This window comes from Hemicordylus capensis, chromosome 1 (genome assembly GCF_027244095.1).
Source record: "Hemicordylus capensis ecotype Gifberg chromosome 1, rHemCap1.1.pri, whole genome shotgun sequence".
Classification (NCBI taxonomy): domain Eukaryota; kingdom Metazoa; phylum Chordata; class Lepidosauria; order Squamata; family Cordylidae; genus Hemicordylus; species Hemicordylus capensis.
The window spans coordinates 310,369,274-310,385,929 of NC_069657.1; the positions used below are offsets into that span (position 1 = coordinate 310,369,274).

The window sequence follows — 16,656 nt, forward strand, 5'->3', positions numbered from 1 at the left end:
TGGGTAGGGCTACTATATGGAAAAGAAGAGAAGTCTGTATAACTTTAAGTGATGCACAGAAGAGGGAATTTCAGCAGGTGCCGGTTTCCTTCCCCCCTGCATGATAAGCTACAACTGCTAAGATCCCCTCTTCTGTGCATCTCTGAAAGGTACAAGAGGCCTCTTTTCTTTCTAGCAGCCCTAGTCATGCGACTCTACAGGACAGCACCAATGATATCACAGAGCCAGAATTTTGGTCTATGACCGTAAACAAACATGACTATCACAGAACCAGGCCTCTTCTCCCCACTCTGCTCACACCATTTTGTGATTTGTAATTAAAACAAACAAACAAACAACACACAAAAAACCACCCTCTTTGAATGTCCCTGTAGTGTCTATGCTGGACTGACAACTCTTATTTATAATTTTTAAAAGCCGCAAACAATAGCCATCTTATATCTTTCAAAATAATGCCTTGCCATTGTTGTGAAGGTTTCCCCCTTCTCTGCATCTTTACTAATGAAGCAGTTCCCAACCATGAATTGCCAATGGGGACATCAGTTACAATGTTACTAAACACACTTCTGTTTTGAGCTAGAAAATGGACAGTTTTTCTACTGAAAACTGAAAGCTGTTTTACATTTGTGGAATGGTAGTAGTATTTTAAGATATTCCAGTATTCAAAACTGCAAGCATATCTGTACAGATGTAGCTACAGATGAATAAAGATGAATAAAGAGCTCAGCAGTGAAACAATAAATGGCAAGGTTCACATTCTAGCAATACAGAAGGCAATGGCTGACATATCCTGAAGCATTAGGACCATTGCTACTACTGTGAATATTTATACACTTCTTTTCAACAGAAGTTCTCAAAGCAGTTCACATAGAAAATTAAATAAGAAGATGGCTCCTTGTCCCAAAGGGCTCAAAATCTAAAAAGATAGACACCGAGAACAACTACTGGAGAGAGGGAGTGCTGAGGTTGGATAGGGACACTTGAGCCCACTTTAAAAGCTGCCTCTTTGCTCACTTAGTAGGGGTCACCCTCAAAGACATATTTCTAAAAGCCAAAAAGTACTTTTGGAGGGAGGGGAGAGAGGCAAAAACTGCTCTCATGCAGTGGCATAGAAATATTGGTGATGCAATGGGGGCAAAATCCAAAGTAAAGCCTTTGTCCTGCTCCCCACTTTTGCTCACTATCTGTTCCCCCTTAGTTCAGAGCCTGCCCAGCACACTTGCCCCAACTGCCAACAAGAACAGGCCTGCTTAAAGGGGCCATCTGTTCTCAATGGGATCGGGGCTACGGCAGCACAGATTTGGGATGAGCATAGCCCGACAGTGGTGAGCGCCCTAGGGGGGCAGGGCAGGCGGCAAGCGCAGTCTGGACCTGGACACCCATGGTCCAGATGCATTACACACAGCTCTGCTCAATGGTGACTATGCCACTGCTCCCACCTCCCCCTGCGCGCACACACACACACACACACACACACACACAACTATAGGACAAAAGCCTTTGACTGAATTCTGCAGCAGGCTTTCTGTGAGGGGAGATGTTGCGCTTCCCTCTTCACACTGCAGAACATGTTGAGCACAGTAAGTAGTAATCAATGTGCCACTTCACAGGTAAAACCTGGCTGTTTTGCTTACAGTTTTTGAGACAGTTGTTACCTTTTTTTCTTGGTGTAATATCAGCATCTTTTTTGGGTGAAGGTTTTAACATTCGATTGGCATAAATATTTTTTGCATCTAGCTCTCTTTCTTTCTCCTAAAAATAAAATAAATATGCAATTGACAAAAAACTAACCAACTCTCCAGCTGAATAGACCAATGTATCTTCTGATGTTCATTTGCTTTACAAGATTCCAATAGATTAACCTCATGGAAATACATACTAAAATATTTCCTGTAACCATCATTTCTAAGGCTTGCTTTTCTGGGCTGACTTGTGCATTCAAAATACAGAAGCAACTGCATGTGCAAGATGAGTGAATATACATACAAAACTCAGCAATATTGTGTGCCATGATCACATTCTCACAGCCACAAGCATTGCATATCCAAATTTAATACAACAGAGCATGTGAAGGGAAAAATTGGTTGTATATTTGTTTGTCCTCGACCAAAGAGTCCCTTCCCAACACTGTGGGAGCTGGATCATTCCTGACCACTATGTTGTTGCCAGACTCCAGAGAAAGGAGAAGATGAAGTGATAGCTGATATGCCTTGCCTTCCAATTCGCTTCTGAGGGCAGAAGTGCTTTCCCATTGTCATCAGCTCTAGTCAAAGTCTAGCAGCTCCCCTCATGCTCACTTGGAACAGAAGATGTTATGATGTTGGAAGAGAAAGCTTCTGCTCTTGCACAATCCCCTTGCTGTACCCAATGGAACACTTGGTAATAGGTTGCAGTACCAGACAAAGTTATGATGGCGCCCACAGCTACTAGAGGCCACCATTTCAATCCTAGAATATGCTAAATATCACACAATAATTGCATGTTATCCATTACAGCTTACATCTAGATATCCACCACTCTATAGAGAATTTAAAAGCAGTTAAAAGAGGTAAAAGTGATTAGCAATTATTGCATTAGAGTTATTATGCTGAGAACTTATGTTATGTTAGTTACTTCCACTGACAAAAATTATATTAGACCGTTCTATATCAGAAAATTGCAGTTTTTACCTTTTTTACCAGTTTTAACTTGTTTGTTGTAAGTAAATCTTCATTATATTTTATATATAAATCTTTTACCTTTAATTTTTGATTTAGTCGGTCAACTTCCACTTGGAGAATTTTATTTTCTTCCTGGATCTCACTTAATTTCTTTTTCTCAGAATGCAATTGTCTCTGAAAACTACTATTACTAAGCTCAATGTTCTTCTCCAAATCCTGTAATTAAATATTTCAGAAATATTCATTTTTATAAACATTGTTAGATTTTTAATAAGTGGACCAAAGACTTCATATAGCATATTACAACTTCCAATTGAAAATGAAGCTCCAGTCTCCCTGATCTTAAAGCCTACCACAATACATTTCTAGTTGTTCAAGCTAAGTTCTGTAAGGATGAACCATAAAATATAGATGCCCAAAGTAGACCAAACTCAATAGTCAGAAAGGCTTTGGCTGACCATACCTCCCAAACCTCACCACATTTGCCCCAACCATAACTGCTACTAAAGGAGTGTGGGGTAGTCTGGGATCTTCTTTGGGTTTTGGTGCCTATTTACATGAAGGCCTGCAACTATGGGCTAAGCTGAAATTAATATAATCCAATTAAGTAGCTGGCATCTCAGTAAACCAATGATGGAGCTAGAATTTGATAATGACTGTGACTATGAGTTATTAGCATGTGATGCTGCATACTGATCAATGAGACAAAGGGAGGTTTTGGAGGAATCAGCAAACCATGATTTGTTGGGTTGTAAAACATAGAAGCTATTCCCACGATCACTAGAAACCAGGCTAAGGTAGCCCAGCCCAGCGATCACTAGAAACCGGGCTAAGGTAGCCCAGCCCGGTTTCTAGTAATCATCAGAACCACCAGGCTTGCGGATGAGCCAGATGGCTCCATGGCGGCTAGTCCGCCTAAAATCTCCTCCCACTAAATGAGGTTAACAGAGAGAGTACTCTGTTCGCTGCGGCTGCTTGCAACAGTGGCTGACACACTCAGGGTTGGGGGGGAGGGGGCCCAGGAAGCACCGCACACTTGCGCAGTGCCTTCCTGGGGCTCTAGGAGTCAGGGCACTGCACGGCACTGCTCCTCTTCCCCCGGAGCTCCCCTGTGAGAGCCCGAATGAAGCCGCAGCTCATCTGGGTGGCCAATCTGGGGACAGATCATGTGTGGGGACAGCAGGCTAGGCCCGTTCTCCCCGCCAAACCCCTTGAGGCTCTACACCTTGATCATGTGTAGAGCCTCACAGCTTCCAACCCTCTTGAGTCCATGCACTCCCTCCTCCCCCTTTATCTCTACAGTTCCGGTGTGAAGCTAAGACATAAACACTGTTTGTTAAGCTTCACTAAAACTGAGCTGCTATCTAATTGTAATTCACAAAGCACAATTAACTAGGTTTCAACTCTGCTTTCATATTATGGTTTAGGAACCAGAGTTAAAGAACAACTCTGTGTATGGACAACCTGTGGTTGAAAAAGCACGATTCCCCTGGCACATCAGTTCAGGACATAGGGAGAACAGGCAGTGAGGCTGTTCTAAAGCACAGCCAAAATCAGGCTCAGGAAGTCAAGCCTGGTCTGGCCTGCTTGTAAGAACTACTGAGATTGTGCATGATCCCGGTGGTGCCTTGGCAGCAAACCCACTAAAAAGGCCTGCCTCCTAAACAAGGTTAAGGGAGTGAGCACTCCCTTAGCCTCATTCTTGTGCAGCACCAGGTGCTTTTAGCCAGCACTGCAACACTGATGGGCACTCACCCGTCGCTGTGGGAGCCCCACAATACACCTCACACAAGAAAGTGCATTGTGGGAGTTCCAGGTCATCCTGACCCCGGCACTTTTGCGCTGCTGGGCTAAGTAGACAACCGTCTGGGTATGCGGGATCACATGCTCTGACCCTTCTGGACCGGCAGCTGGATCATCTGCAGGGAAGGAGAGCTTCTGATGCCTTCCCTGCCACCTACACCTACTGATCGTGAGAAAGGGCTCGGTGTGTGGATTCAGAAAGGTTAGAAGCTGCATTCACCAGCAAACCATGGTTTCCAGACCAGAGTCAGGTGAATATCGATTCATTATTCATTTGCTTAAAAGTTATTCACAAGCTATGTTCTTGTTTCTTTTTTATTTATAAGAACTGACTTGGGTTTTTCTAGGTCTCTGGGATAAAATTAATACTGAAACTCTTTCAGGTTTGCCAACTAAGAGAGAATTAAGACTCCAGGCATTCAGCAACCAGAAAGAGACAACTGGTACGGGCTCCTAGAAAAGTAATACCCTTACATTAGGACAGGTCATAGGACAATAATCTAGAGCACTTGGGTCAAATTAGCAATTATGTCATTATACCAACTGACAGCTCTGTCTCTTTAAATATTTTGAAAACCAAAAATCTTTCTTTTTTATATACCACTTTTCAACAAAAGTTTCAAAGCAGCTTACATAGAAATGATGATGATGATTCAGCTACCTATCTTAGCATTTGGTAGTCCTTACAAATGATAAATTGTCTCAATGCTAAATTTGGTCCCATTGCACAGGCAACATCTACAACCCCAGACATACTATGCTGGCTGAAATGAACAGAAACAATCCCACAAACACATAGGGTACTAGATTCCTTTATTTGTACTAAACTAGGACTTGCATTTGATGAGCTACAACTTAAATGGAACACTGAGGTATAAACGCACATGGAGTCATCACAATGGAGCTCTATTTTCAAAGGTATTAAGCTGTCCTCCACGGATTTAGGATTACATGGGGGGGGGGAATCATTCTACATGCCCCAATGAGCACTTCAATGAGCAGCTCGAGGCAAATTCCACAGGCTAGGACTTGCAGTTAACTGCCTCTGCTTCTGATACCTGGTGGAATTCAAGCACATATGCTATGGGTCTGTCCCATCATAGTTCCATTCTAGCTAGCAGCAAAGCAGTGGATGTTTTTCTTTTTTTCAGCGCTTGATCTAACTTCGGTCTATATATCATCTACATGGGCAATTATAAAGTGCAATATGTAATATGATACCCTATGCATGTTGCAAGCTGCCATATTAGTTAACTGTTTAACTCTCCAACACTGAAAGGCATCAACCCTTTCATGCATTGAAAACTGGCCAGAGGAGCTTCTGCACTTGGCTGTCAAAGAACCAATAATATTTAATAAATGTAATGCTAGCATCGCATTTAACAAAATGTGGTCTGAATTCTTAGAGCTCTTTGAATCGAGATCTTTTCTTTTCTGGGAATCTCTTGTAGCTCATCTCACCTTCTCTTCCTCCTCCTCCTCCTCCATTTCTCCCACACTTTCTAGGTTTCCTGGGTTTGGGTCAGGGGAGGGGGTATTGCTGTTAATTTTTCATTAACAAAAATGTTTCAATAAACTTTAATTTTAAGAAGAGGCCAACATTAAATAATTTTTACATGAAAATATCCTTTCAAAAGGGAATTCTTCTGTTTAAAGGTCTTATGATCTTAAAACCAGTCAGCCAGGACCTTAAAATATTTAATATCAATTATGCAGTTTATTTCACTAGCATAACCATATTCTTGTCCTTCTTAAAGCACTGGAATATATGCTGATTAGAAGATGGGTCATTTTGAAAGAGTCCTTATGAATAAGAAAGACTCCCGTTTGAAGATCTATGAACAAAAATATAGCAATTTGGTGGAATGAATTGTAAAATTATTGGCACTTGCTACCTATGCATCCGCTCAAGCTAATTAGTCTGGGCTGCTAATGAGCAAGCATAATAATGGCAACATCCTTGTACATTTGCCTGAATTATTGATAAACATTCAGTTATTCAAGTCTGTCTAATCAACCAATGGACCATTTTAGTGCTATTTATAATGCTACAGACTTAAAATCCCATCACCATTAGGGAGATGATCTGCCAATTTTCACTGCATGTGCACAGATTAAATGTTGCTTAAATTAAATAAATATATTTGTATATCAGAGACTCCAAATGGTAACCAAATAATCAAACATCTTCAGTACATGTCATTTGTGTATTTCTTAATTGGCTGCCAAAGATACAATGAATTACACTGATTTTCTCTCTCTTTCTTTCTACATGCTATACTACAATATGCCTTGAAAATCATCATTCTAGTTCAGCTATGGGTTCACTGGATGGCCCTGGGCAAATCACCAGCCTAGATCCAGGAAATCATGTTTGCCATGTTTTACTCCCATACACAAAATTCCCTGAATACAGTATTTTTTTTTTTTTTTGGCATGGTAGTTAAATTAAGATCTATAGTGCCCCACATGGACACATATGCAGAACAGTTTTTGTATGAGAGACTCTCTAGATATTTTCCCTATTACTATTCCATTTATTTTCCAAGCAGGATAAATCATTTCAAAGTAAGAACAAGACCTAGTAGCAACTATTCATTTGGCAGATAACATTTTTTCTGCTTTATCTCTGCCAAAACTCCTCATGTACATTCTCTTTGATATCATCTCCCAACCTCCTTTTATGCTGGCTACCATATATGGAATTCCCTAAACCAGAAAAAAAAACCAACAGAAAAGACAAATGGAAGACAGGGAAACAAAAGTATATTGGATGCCTGTGGCCTCTCTTCTTCAGGTGAGTTCTCCCCAAAACACTCCAGAACGGCTTTCAAATCTCTTCAGAGTGATCCAGGACAACGTTTTTGTTTTTGTTTTTTGGATGCTATCTGTTCTCCAGCTGCTGGAATGCATAGTTCTCTCTAGCTGGTTACATGGGTTTGCATTGGTTTGTGTGTCAACCAGGAACACTCTTAGAAGCTAGTCCATCAAGGTTTCTGCCAGAGTCCATATGGTTAGGCTATAGGCTAGTATTGCACAAGAAAAGGCAGAATAGCATACTATTCCTAGCACAGGCTAGGAAACTGGAAAATGTTGCCTCAGAAAGGTGAGAGAATAATTGGGCAACTCTGGATCATGAGGAGTCTGTTTCCTGGCAGTGCTAACAGGTATCAAATTCTATGACTCCTCTTCTGGCAAGGTAAGCAGTTGTCAGCAGGCCCTGTAGGGATTTTATGCTGAATAAGGTTAAAAAAAATCGATATTCAGCTAGGTCCTGAATGACAAAAATTTAATCAAATGTATATTAACATACAGTAGTTTCAACGTTACCTTACCTTAATTCTCTTCTCATTGTCATCCAACTTACTCTCTGCTAAAGCTAACTTCCTGGCCAGTTCATCACGTTCAGGAAGATGCTTGTCTTCTGCAAGTCTTCTCAATTTTTGCAAGCTACCTTTGGCCTTGTACAGTTCTTCCACGGATGTCCTCAGCTTTTTCTCAGTTGTTTGCTCCCTTTCTTGTGATTTTCTTAAACGCTCCCTCAGTATTCTGATCTCATCGTTATGCCGTGCCAGGAGCTGAGAGATTTCATTTTCTGTGTCTTCAAACTTATGGAGGGCTTTTTCATGCCTGTACTGAAGCCGCTTCAGTGCCCTATTTTCTTTCTGCAGCTCATCAAGTTTGACATGCAGTTCAGTCAGTTCGTTACGAAGCTCATTGATTTTCAGCAGTCTGGCAGAAAGCACCCTTTTTGTAACAAGACCAATATCTTTGGCAGGCGAATCCCTATTGAGGCTCTGGGAGCGAAAACCCCAGCGGATCCCTCTTTTGCTTGGTGCATATTTAGAGGCAATTTGCTTAGTGGCTACAACAAAATTAAACAGTGTTGTTATTACAGTGAAAGCTAGCCAACCACTAAACTTGCCAGTTAAACAGGAGAGATCTTTTCTCCTACTAGCACATTAAAATGTCTTCCACGTTCCCTTCGTAAAACAACCAACTAGGCAACATATGTAAGTGCTAAGCACATTCTCCCCCAGAAAAAGTCACACAAAACCTCTATGGTATAGGAAAGGAAAACTAGTTTTATATGCTTGCATTTATTTATATTGGCTGATATACTGAGCAGTAAAAGGATGGCATTAGGGACCCACCTGTAGAGATGTGCACAGAACCGTTCAGCGCTCCATTCTAGGAGCGTCAAACCAGTTCCGTCAACTGGCATTCGAGCCAATTCAGAAGGCGAGGTTTTTTCTTTAAGGGCAGGGGAGGCGCTGCCTACCTGCCAGCCCCCCGTCCCACTGCTCCCCCCCACCCAGCACTCTCGCAAAAGGCAGGTGCATGAGCTGCATGCCTCCCTGCAGCCTTGGTCAGCGTTGCCACACAAATGGCTGACACACACGTGTGTGTGAGCCGTGTGCATGTGTGTTGGCCATTTGCGTGGCTATGCTGACCAGGGCTGCAGGGAGGCATGCTGCAGCCATGTACCCACTTTTTGCAAGAACGCTGGTGGGGGGAAAGCAGTGGGGCAGGGGCTGGCAAGTAGGCAGCACCGCCCCTGCCCCTTAAAGAACACCCCCCCGCCCTCCCAGAAGTGCATGGAACCATTTCCATGCACATCCCTATCCACCTGACCTGCTGCGCATGGGAAAGCCATCCCTTTTGGAGTTGCTCAGCAGGGCCATTGCAAAACTCCTTAAAACAACATGTAGGCATTTGTGTCACACTAATTCCATTGCAAACAATGGAGGTGGGGTAAAACTGTCTGCACTCCATTTTAAGGAGTTTTGTAACTGCCCTGTTGAGCAACTCCACCAGGGATGGGTTTCCTGTGTGAGCAGCCCAGTCATCAGGGGACACAGCTCTGTGCAGACAAACTGCTTTCAACTCAGCTAGAATGTTGCTGAGCAGTAGAGCACATGCATAGGGAGAGATTTTTGCTGCTCTCTCTTGACTCCATAAATGTTTCTTGCCTTCCAGAAATATGTCCCTGAGGGTTGCAATGCCCTCAAGGACATATTTCTGGAAGACAAAGAATGCTTATGAGGGCAGGAGAGAGCAACAAAAATGGTTCCCCCTCACCCCTGACATGCTTTGCTGCCTGAAACATTCTGCCTACAGTTCTGCTATGTCTCCTGATGGCTGCTCTGTATGTCAGCCAATTTTCCTAGTTAATACTTAACATTCGTATAGCAAAAGTCACTTCACATGCACTGTCTTGATGTAATCCTTACACCAAGCTTGAAAGGTAAGAACACTTTTCCTAAAAATTAAAATCCACATAAAGATGCACTTCTTTCCTGAAGAAACTATACTTGTTTATAGTATATTTTAAAGAAGTATCTGCATTTTAATTATTAATGCCAGCTCAGCGTTGGGGCCTGATAGGCAAGAGGTGGGAGAATGAGGTAAGAGTGAGCCACACTTACCCTAGGGGCCAGGAAAGCCTGGCTGAGAACACACGGACCTTGCCCATCAACCCCCCTTTCAGGCAGCAGTGATGCTGCACCTGCCTAACCAGAGGCTTGCAGCAACACTGGCCCAGCAAGGAGGAGAGGCAAGAATCGTGGGAGTCTCAGAAACTCTCGTGAGAGTCTTCAGAACTCTCATGGGAGTCTCGGGACAGGATCTTGTGCTGGTCCCGAGTCTCACAAGACTTGCCCAGGATGCACAGGGCTAATTAGGAGTGGACTGGCCAATGATGAGGGGCTGATGTTTGGCGAGGCCTTCTGGCCAAGGCCCTGTGAGTCAGCAGGCTGAGAGCCAGAGAAGGGGGCCTAGGTGATGGAACCTCCTCTCTCTGGCAACACTGAACTCTAAGGCCCTTCCCTCAGTTATAAGAAAGGTGCCTGAAGCAAGAGGCACCCTAGACGGATTACAATCAGTATTAATACAAGCAACAGTGGTGTCAACCCAAAGACAAATATTGGAAATTGAAATATATTAAAACAAAAAAATAGTTTCCTCATTTTAGCAGGACTTCATTATTATCAATTTTTAAAAATTACACCATGCCTCTCTAGTACGTTACTGTTCGGGGCAGCTCACAACATTTATAAAATAGTTACAATATAAAATCAGACGAATAAAAATAACCAAATTAAACAAATTAAAAATCCAAGCTAAAACCACAATCAGAATTAGCTTTTACAATTTCAAAGTAAATTCTTTAAAAAGCTAAAAACTAAGAATTAGAAAAACTAAAGACTACAGAACCTACCAGCTATAAGCCATAGGTGAAACATTAAAAAGCCTCTTTAAAAAGATGTGTTTTTAGTTGTGTTTAAAATCATTGAGAGAGGGAGCATGGCGAAGCTCCCCAGGGAGGGCATTCCAAAGCCAAGGGTCCACAACCAAAAAGGCCCTGTCTCTAGTCCCTGTCAACAGGATCTGTTAGTGGTGGGACCATGAGCAGGGCCTGAGATGATGAGTAGTGGGCCCTGGCAGGTTCATATGGGTGAATGCGGTCTGACAGGTACCCTGGTCCCAAGCTGTGTAAGGCTTTAAAGGTTAAGACCAGCACCTTGAATCTAGCCTGGAAGCAGACTGGTAACCAATGAAACTGTTGCAAGATGGGTGTGATATTTATTTATTTAATTTATTAGATTTATATCCTGCCCTCCCAAAAATGGTTCAGGGTGGTTTGGCTCAGGGTGATACTTGGCTCAGGGTGAAGCGCACCCACTAGCATCCTTGCAGCAGCATTCTGAATCAGCTGAAGCTTCCAAACCGCCTTCAAGGGAGCCCCACATAGAGCACACTTCAGTAGTCCAATCTGGATGTTACCAAAGCATGAGTGACTGAAGTCAGGCCGAACTTATCCAAATAGGGTTGTAGCTGGCGTACCAGCTGAATCTGGTAAAAGGCACTTCTGCACACCGCCACCACCTGTGCCTCCAAGGACAGGCTTGGGTCCAGAAGCACCCCCAAACTGCGAATTTTGTCTTTCAGAGGGAGTGTGACCCCATCCAAAACCAGATTTACTTGACTACTCAGATAATTCGGCTAGAGACTTCTATATATAAATTAAATAAATAAATAAATAAATCAGTTTTACCAACCCAGAGAAATTCCATCTTATCTGGATGATGTTTCAGTTTGCTTGCTCTCATCCAGTCCAGAACAGCCTCCAAGCCATGGTTCAGAGCATCCACATCCACTGAAGTACAAAAGTACTTCCTGACTAAGCCATGCAGCCCTCAGGGAAATATTTTTGGGTGGTGCAGGGCACTTCTGGGGGAAGGAGAGATTGATGAACATTGTCCCCCATCTTGTGCGAAAAGTACTGTGGAGCTCAGGAAGCTCCCTGTTGTGGTAATGCTTCTTCCCAGCATGTGGGCACATGCTTAATCAGGATGTCAACCACGATGTTTAGGGCTGGGGCATAAGTGGGAACAAGCGCGGGCCGTGAACGTGCCTCCGGGGGGGCGGGCGGCTTCTTTAAGTGTAAACGGAGCCGGTGCTCCATGCCGCCCAGCAGCCCCTGCGGCAGGGAATCGCTTCCATCACTTACCTGGCTCCCATGGAGGCAAGCCCCTGCCAGCGGCCAGGTGAGTGGCGGAGGCGATTCCCTGCCGTGGGGGCTGCTAGGTGGCATAGAGCACCGGCTCTGTTTACACTTAAAGAAGCCGCCTGCCGCCCCCTTGGAGGCACGTTCACGGCCCCCGCCTGAGTGAGAAACAACTGTATCAGCCACCTACCTTGGTAATGTGCCAGGCTCTTCAAATTCTGTGTTTTATTACTTTTTGCTCCAGTGTTTGCAGACTGGGAGCTTCCTGTTGGCGAGTGGTCAGAGGCACGGGATGAATCATCATCTGAATAGCAGGAATTACTGCTTTTATCACTGTCTGATTTTCTGTTGTGTCCAGAATCCAGACTCCTTCCTCTCTCCCCCATTTCAAAATCAGCATGTGTTCAAGACTTTTCCTCAGGGAATATTCATTTTTCTAGGGGAGGGCTCATAATGTCACGGGTGGAACTGCAGGCTCTTGCTAACTCTTCATGATCCCCACATTCAGAAGAAGAGTTGCTGGGTTTCACATTGGCATTCAGAAGGTGTCATTCAAAATGCATGCTTCTTTCCAAATTCCAGGAAGAAAATTGAAAATGTTAGCTTTGTTCACTTTAAAATGAATTATAACTTTAAAAATAAATAAATGTGTATAGTAAGACTCACTTCCTGCATCTAAAGCTAAAATAAATCGGTGTATTAGCCTAATCGGTTATGTCCGCAGAAAGTGGTGCACTTCTAGAAAGCGCTTTGTTAATTAAAAACACTGTCAAACATGTAAATGTTTAGCTTTATTTTGTGCCACACCAATGCAAGCTTCTCAAAGGCAAACATTAGGAAATGAAATGAAATGAAATGAAACAGCTTCAAAGTAATATTATTTGGAATATAAAATATATCAAGAAAAAGATAAACAAAACTAGAATAATTCAACAGTGCATTAGCTACTAATTTATAAACATTGGAATTACCTAGATATTTCAAAATCGAAGTATAAGCTGTTAGTTAACATTGTGATAACCAGAACTTTATTGTCATTGTTTCAATATGTTGTCCTCATTACAACATATGTGTTAAGCATAATAAGATATTGGGGCTATTCTCATGATCGGGGAAAATTGGGCTAGGAAAGCCTAGCCCGATTTTTCCCGATTGTGGGAACCACCGGGCTTGGCTGCGAACCCGGTGGTTCCTAGGTGGGTAACCCGTCTAAGTGCCCCTGCCCTTAGCCTGGGTTTGTGGCGTGAGTGCTCCGCAAAACCGGGCTCCCTGATCGTGAGTAGCCGTGGTGCGGCTCTACGCCGCGGCTACTTGCGAGTAGACCCCCGACTGGGAGGCGAAAAGCCGCCTCCTGGCTCCGGGTGTCTCCCCAGTATGCCCTGCATGCTCGCGCAAGGCATACTGGGGCTTCCGGGGGCCGCATGGCCCCTGAGCTCCCCAACCCCCACCAGCTCCGTCATGGAGCCGACAATCATGTGGACAGCCGATACGGCCACCCAGGCCTTTTGCAGAGATCGTCTGCAGGGAGAGTGGGCTTAGCTCGCTCTGCCCGCAGTTTCAGCAAAAGCAAGTCTCACGGATAGGGATGTGCACGGTCCGGAGAAGTCCGGACCGGCACCGAAGGGGGGCCTTGTTTTTAGGGCGGGGAGGGCTTGCTTAGCCCTCCCGCCTCCTTGCCCCTGCCAGCGCCCGTATTGTACTGTATAGGGGCGCTGGAAACCAGCCGCCCCCCCCCGCCGCGGCGAAATAACCTCTAAAACCATCCAGCCCTCCCTCCCTCCCAGCTAGCTGCCCGCCCACCCACCCACCCACCCACCCAGTCGCTCACCCGGTCGCTGGATAAAAAGCGAGAGGAGCTCCGGCACAGAGCTCCTCTCGCTTGGAAGGCCTCCAGCAGAATGGTGGCTTGCGCGCGCACGCATGCGCGCGCCGCAAACCATGCCGTTCTCCGGAGGCCCGGTCTACCCGGCGGGAAAGGGCCGGGTAGACCGGGCCTCCGATCGCTGGGTAGACCGGGCCTCCGATCGCCGGAGGCCCGGTCTACTCAGCGATCGGAGGCCCGGTCTACCCGCCGGGAAAGGAGGCCTGGTCTACCCGGCCCTTTCCCGCCGGGTAGACCGGGCCTCCGGAGAACGGCGTGGTTTGTGGCGCGCGCATGCGCGCGCGCGCAAGCCACCATTCTGCTGGAGGCCTTCCAAGCGAGAGGAGCTCTGTGCCGGAGCTCCTCTCGCTTTTTATCCAGCGACCGGGTGAGCGACTGGGTGGGTGGGTGGGCAGCTAGCTGGGAGGGAGGGAGGGCTGGATGGTTTTAGAGGTTATTTCGCGGCGGCGGCGGGGGGGGGGCGGCTGGTTTCCAGCGCCCCTATACAGTACAATACGGGCGCTGGCGGGGGCAAGGAGGCGGGAGGGCTAAGCAAGCCCTCCCCGCCCTTAAAGACATACCCCCCACCCGGACCCGAACCAGGCAGGGCCGGACCGGTCCGGCAGTTCGGCCATTCTTTGGAATGGCTGCCGGACCGGTTCGGACACACCACTACTCACGGATCATGAGACCCGCCTCTTCGCCTTGCTGGATCAAGCCAAAGTGCACCTAGTGTTGCATCCTGGTTTAATAATGGTCAGCGAGATGTAGGGAGCTCACAAGGAAGGTCTGAAAGTGATGGTCATCTCCTGTTTGTTCTCAGCATCTGACAATCAGAACTAGGACTGTCACTGTGGAACACAGAGGTTTCATTTAGCTACTATAGTTAATACCATACCTAGAGGTGCCCTCCAGAAATCTGTCTAATCCTTTTTAAGCACCACATCTTAGGGTAGTGAATTCTAAGTTATTAATGTACTGTGTGAAAGAGAGCTTCTTTACTGTTCTGAACTTACTACAAATCAATTTCTAGTACTATGAAGGGGAAATCCTTTTTCCATATTGTTCATTTTAGAAAACTTCATCAGATTCTAGAACATAAGCACAGCCCTGCTGGATCAGGCCCAAGGCCCATCTAGTCCAGCATCCTGTTTCATAGAGTGGACCACCAGATCCCGCTGGGAAGCCCACAGGCAGGAGCAGAAGCCCACATGCCCTCTCTTCTACTGGTATTCAGAGGCATCCGGCCTCTGAGGCTGGAGGTGGCCTATAGCCTTCAGACTAGTAGCTGTTGATAGATCTCTTCTCCATGAAGTTATCCAAAAACCTCTTAAAGCCATCCTGGTTGCTGGCTGTTGCCACATCTTGTGGCAGAGAATTCCACAAATAGATTATGTGTTGTGTGAAAAAGTACTTCTTTTTGTTGGTCCTAAATTTCTTGGCAATCAATTTCATGGGATGACTCCTGGTTCTAGTGTTATGTGAGAGGAAAAAACATTTCTCTCCAGATGATGCATGATTCTACCTACTCATTAAACCAAACACTTCACATACTTTAGCTTTATCTTGTAGATAAGGTGCTCCAATTTCTCAATGATTTTAGCTGGCTTAAAAATAATAAATAATAAATATTGTAGCCTGGAAATACTTTCTACAAACTGAACCCATGCTTCAATGAAAAGAGAACTTCTTTTTTAGGGTTTGGTTTCCTTTGGAAAGCAGTAGTATCTCCTACATTGTTCCCTGATTTAAATGGCATCTGTTCATTTCCCTAGTGCAGTCGCACTACAGCATCATGATATTCTTTTCATAGAAATCAATCTGCTTCAGATAAAAACACCCTACAGAGAATGTTGGAGCATGTGAGGGCTCAGTTTCAGTTTGTACAAAGTACTAGCAAGGCCTACAGTATTAGGCATAGCTGCTACTACAAACACAGAGTTAACTTTTCTGTCATTGCAGTCTAGTCACAGAATCCTACAGGGCTTTAGAAGTCACTAGAACAGTTTGGAACCAAATACCCTATTGCCAAAATGAATAAGCCTTTGGTAAACTAAGTCAAAGGCTTATAATCAAATATGTTCTTTTGGTTGCTATAACAGCTACATGTATACCAGAAATTCTACCCTCAAATATTAACACTGGCTGACATCCTGACTAACAGAGTGTGTGAGAGAGAGAGAGAGAGAGAGAGAGAGAGTGTGTGTGTGTGTGTGTGTGTGTGTGTGTGTGTGTGTGTGTGTGTAGACTCTGTGGGGATACACTGCGAGCCCGTGAATAACACTCCCGGTCCTCCTGCATGTGCATTGATGCACCACAGGATGAGGACTTCTGAGCACTGCTCACTCTCTGAAGGGTTGGGCACATGCCACTGAGGGCGAGTCCTGTGGCCCAACAGTGTACATGCAGGATGCTGTTGTGTGCGGGTTCCCAAAATGTCTCTGTGGAGCCTCCTTACATGAATGCTTTGCTAGCTGAAATGTCAGCCACTGAATCAAAAAATAAAGTGGGTACATTTTTAAAGTCAATCAAACAATTTATAACTTTATCAAAGAACAAAGAATAAATCTCTCACGTGTCTCAGCCTCTATCCAACCATGCCAAAGCTGACCAAGATGAAACCTCTAACTTTTAGAACAGGTTTCATTTCCAAACAATAGTTTATAAACTGCATTAACCAATACAATTCAATTCATTCCAATTCCAATTCATGGAAGCATGTACCTTCTCATGCCCAATGTGAATCTAGCCTTGCAGTGTGAGATTACAGGATTCAGCTTTCTGGCCTCCCACACATATTCTGGCTACAATCCAGAACTCAC

At 44.7% G+C, this 16,656-nt stretch overlaps 1 protein-coding gene across 4 annotated transcripts in view; it reads right to left on the reverse strand.

Moving 5' to 3' along the window:
• LCA5 (lebercilin LCA5) overlaps positions 1 to 16,656 on the reverse strand; it is a 41,830-nt gene that overhangs the window by 18,225 nt on the left and 6,949 nt on the right. For 3 of the 4 annotated variants that reach the window (XM_053287003.1, XM_053287005.1, XM_053287006.1), the window contains exons 2-5: positions 12,164 to 12,540; positions 7,799 to 8,328; positions 2,739 to 2,876; positions 1,656 to 1,752 (exon numbers count right to left, since the gene is read on the reverse strand). In XM_053287003.1, the coding sequence (XP_053142978.1) occupies positions 1,656 to 1,752; positions 2,739 to 2,876; positions 7,799 to 8,328; positions 12,164 to 12,359 (961 nt within the window). In that variant the 5' untranslated portion in view covers positions 12,360 to 12,540. The remainder of the gene's footprint in view (positions 1 to 1,655; positions 1,753 to 2,738; positions 2,877 to 7,798; positions 8,329 to 12,163; positions 12,541 to 16,656) is intronic. The other variant, XM_053287004.1, reaches the window with a different exon arrangement.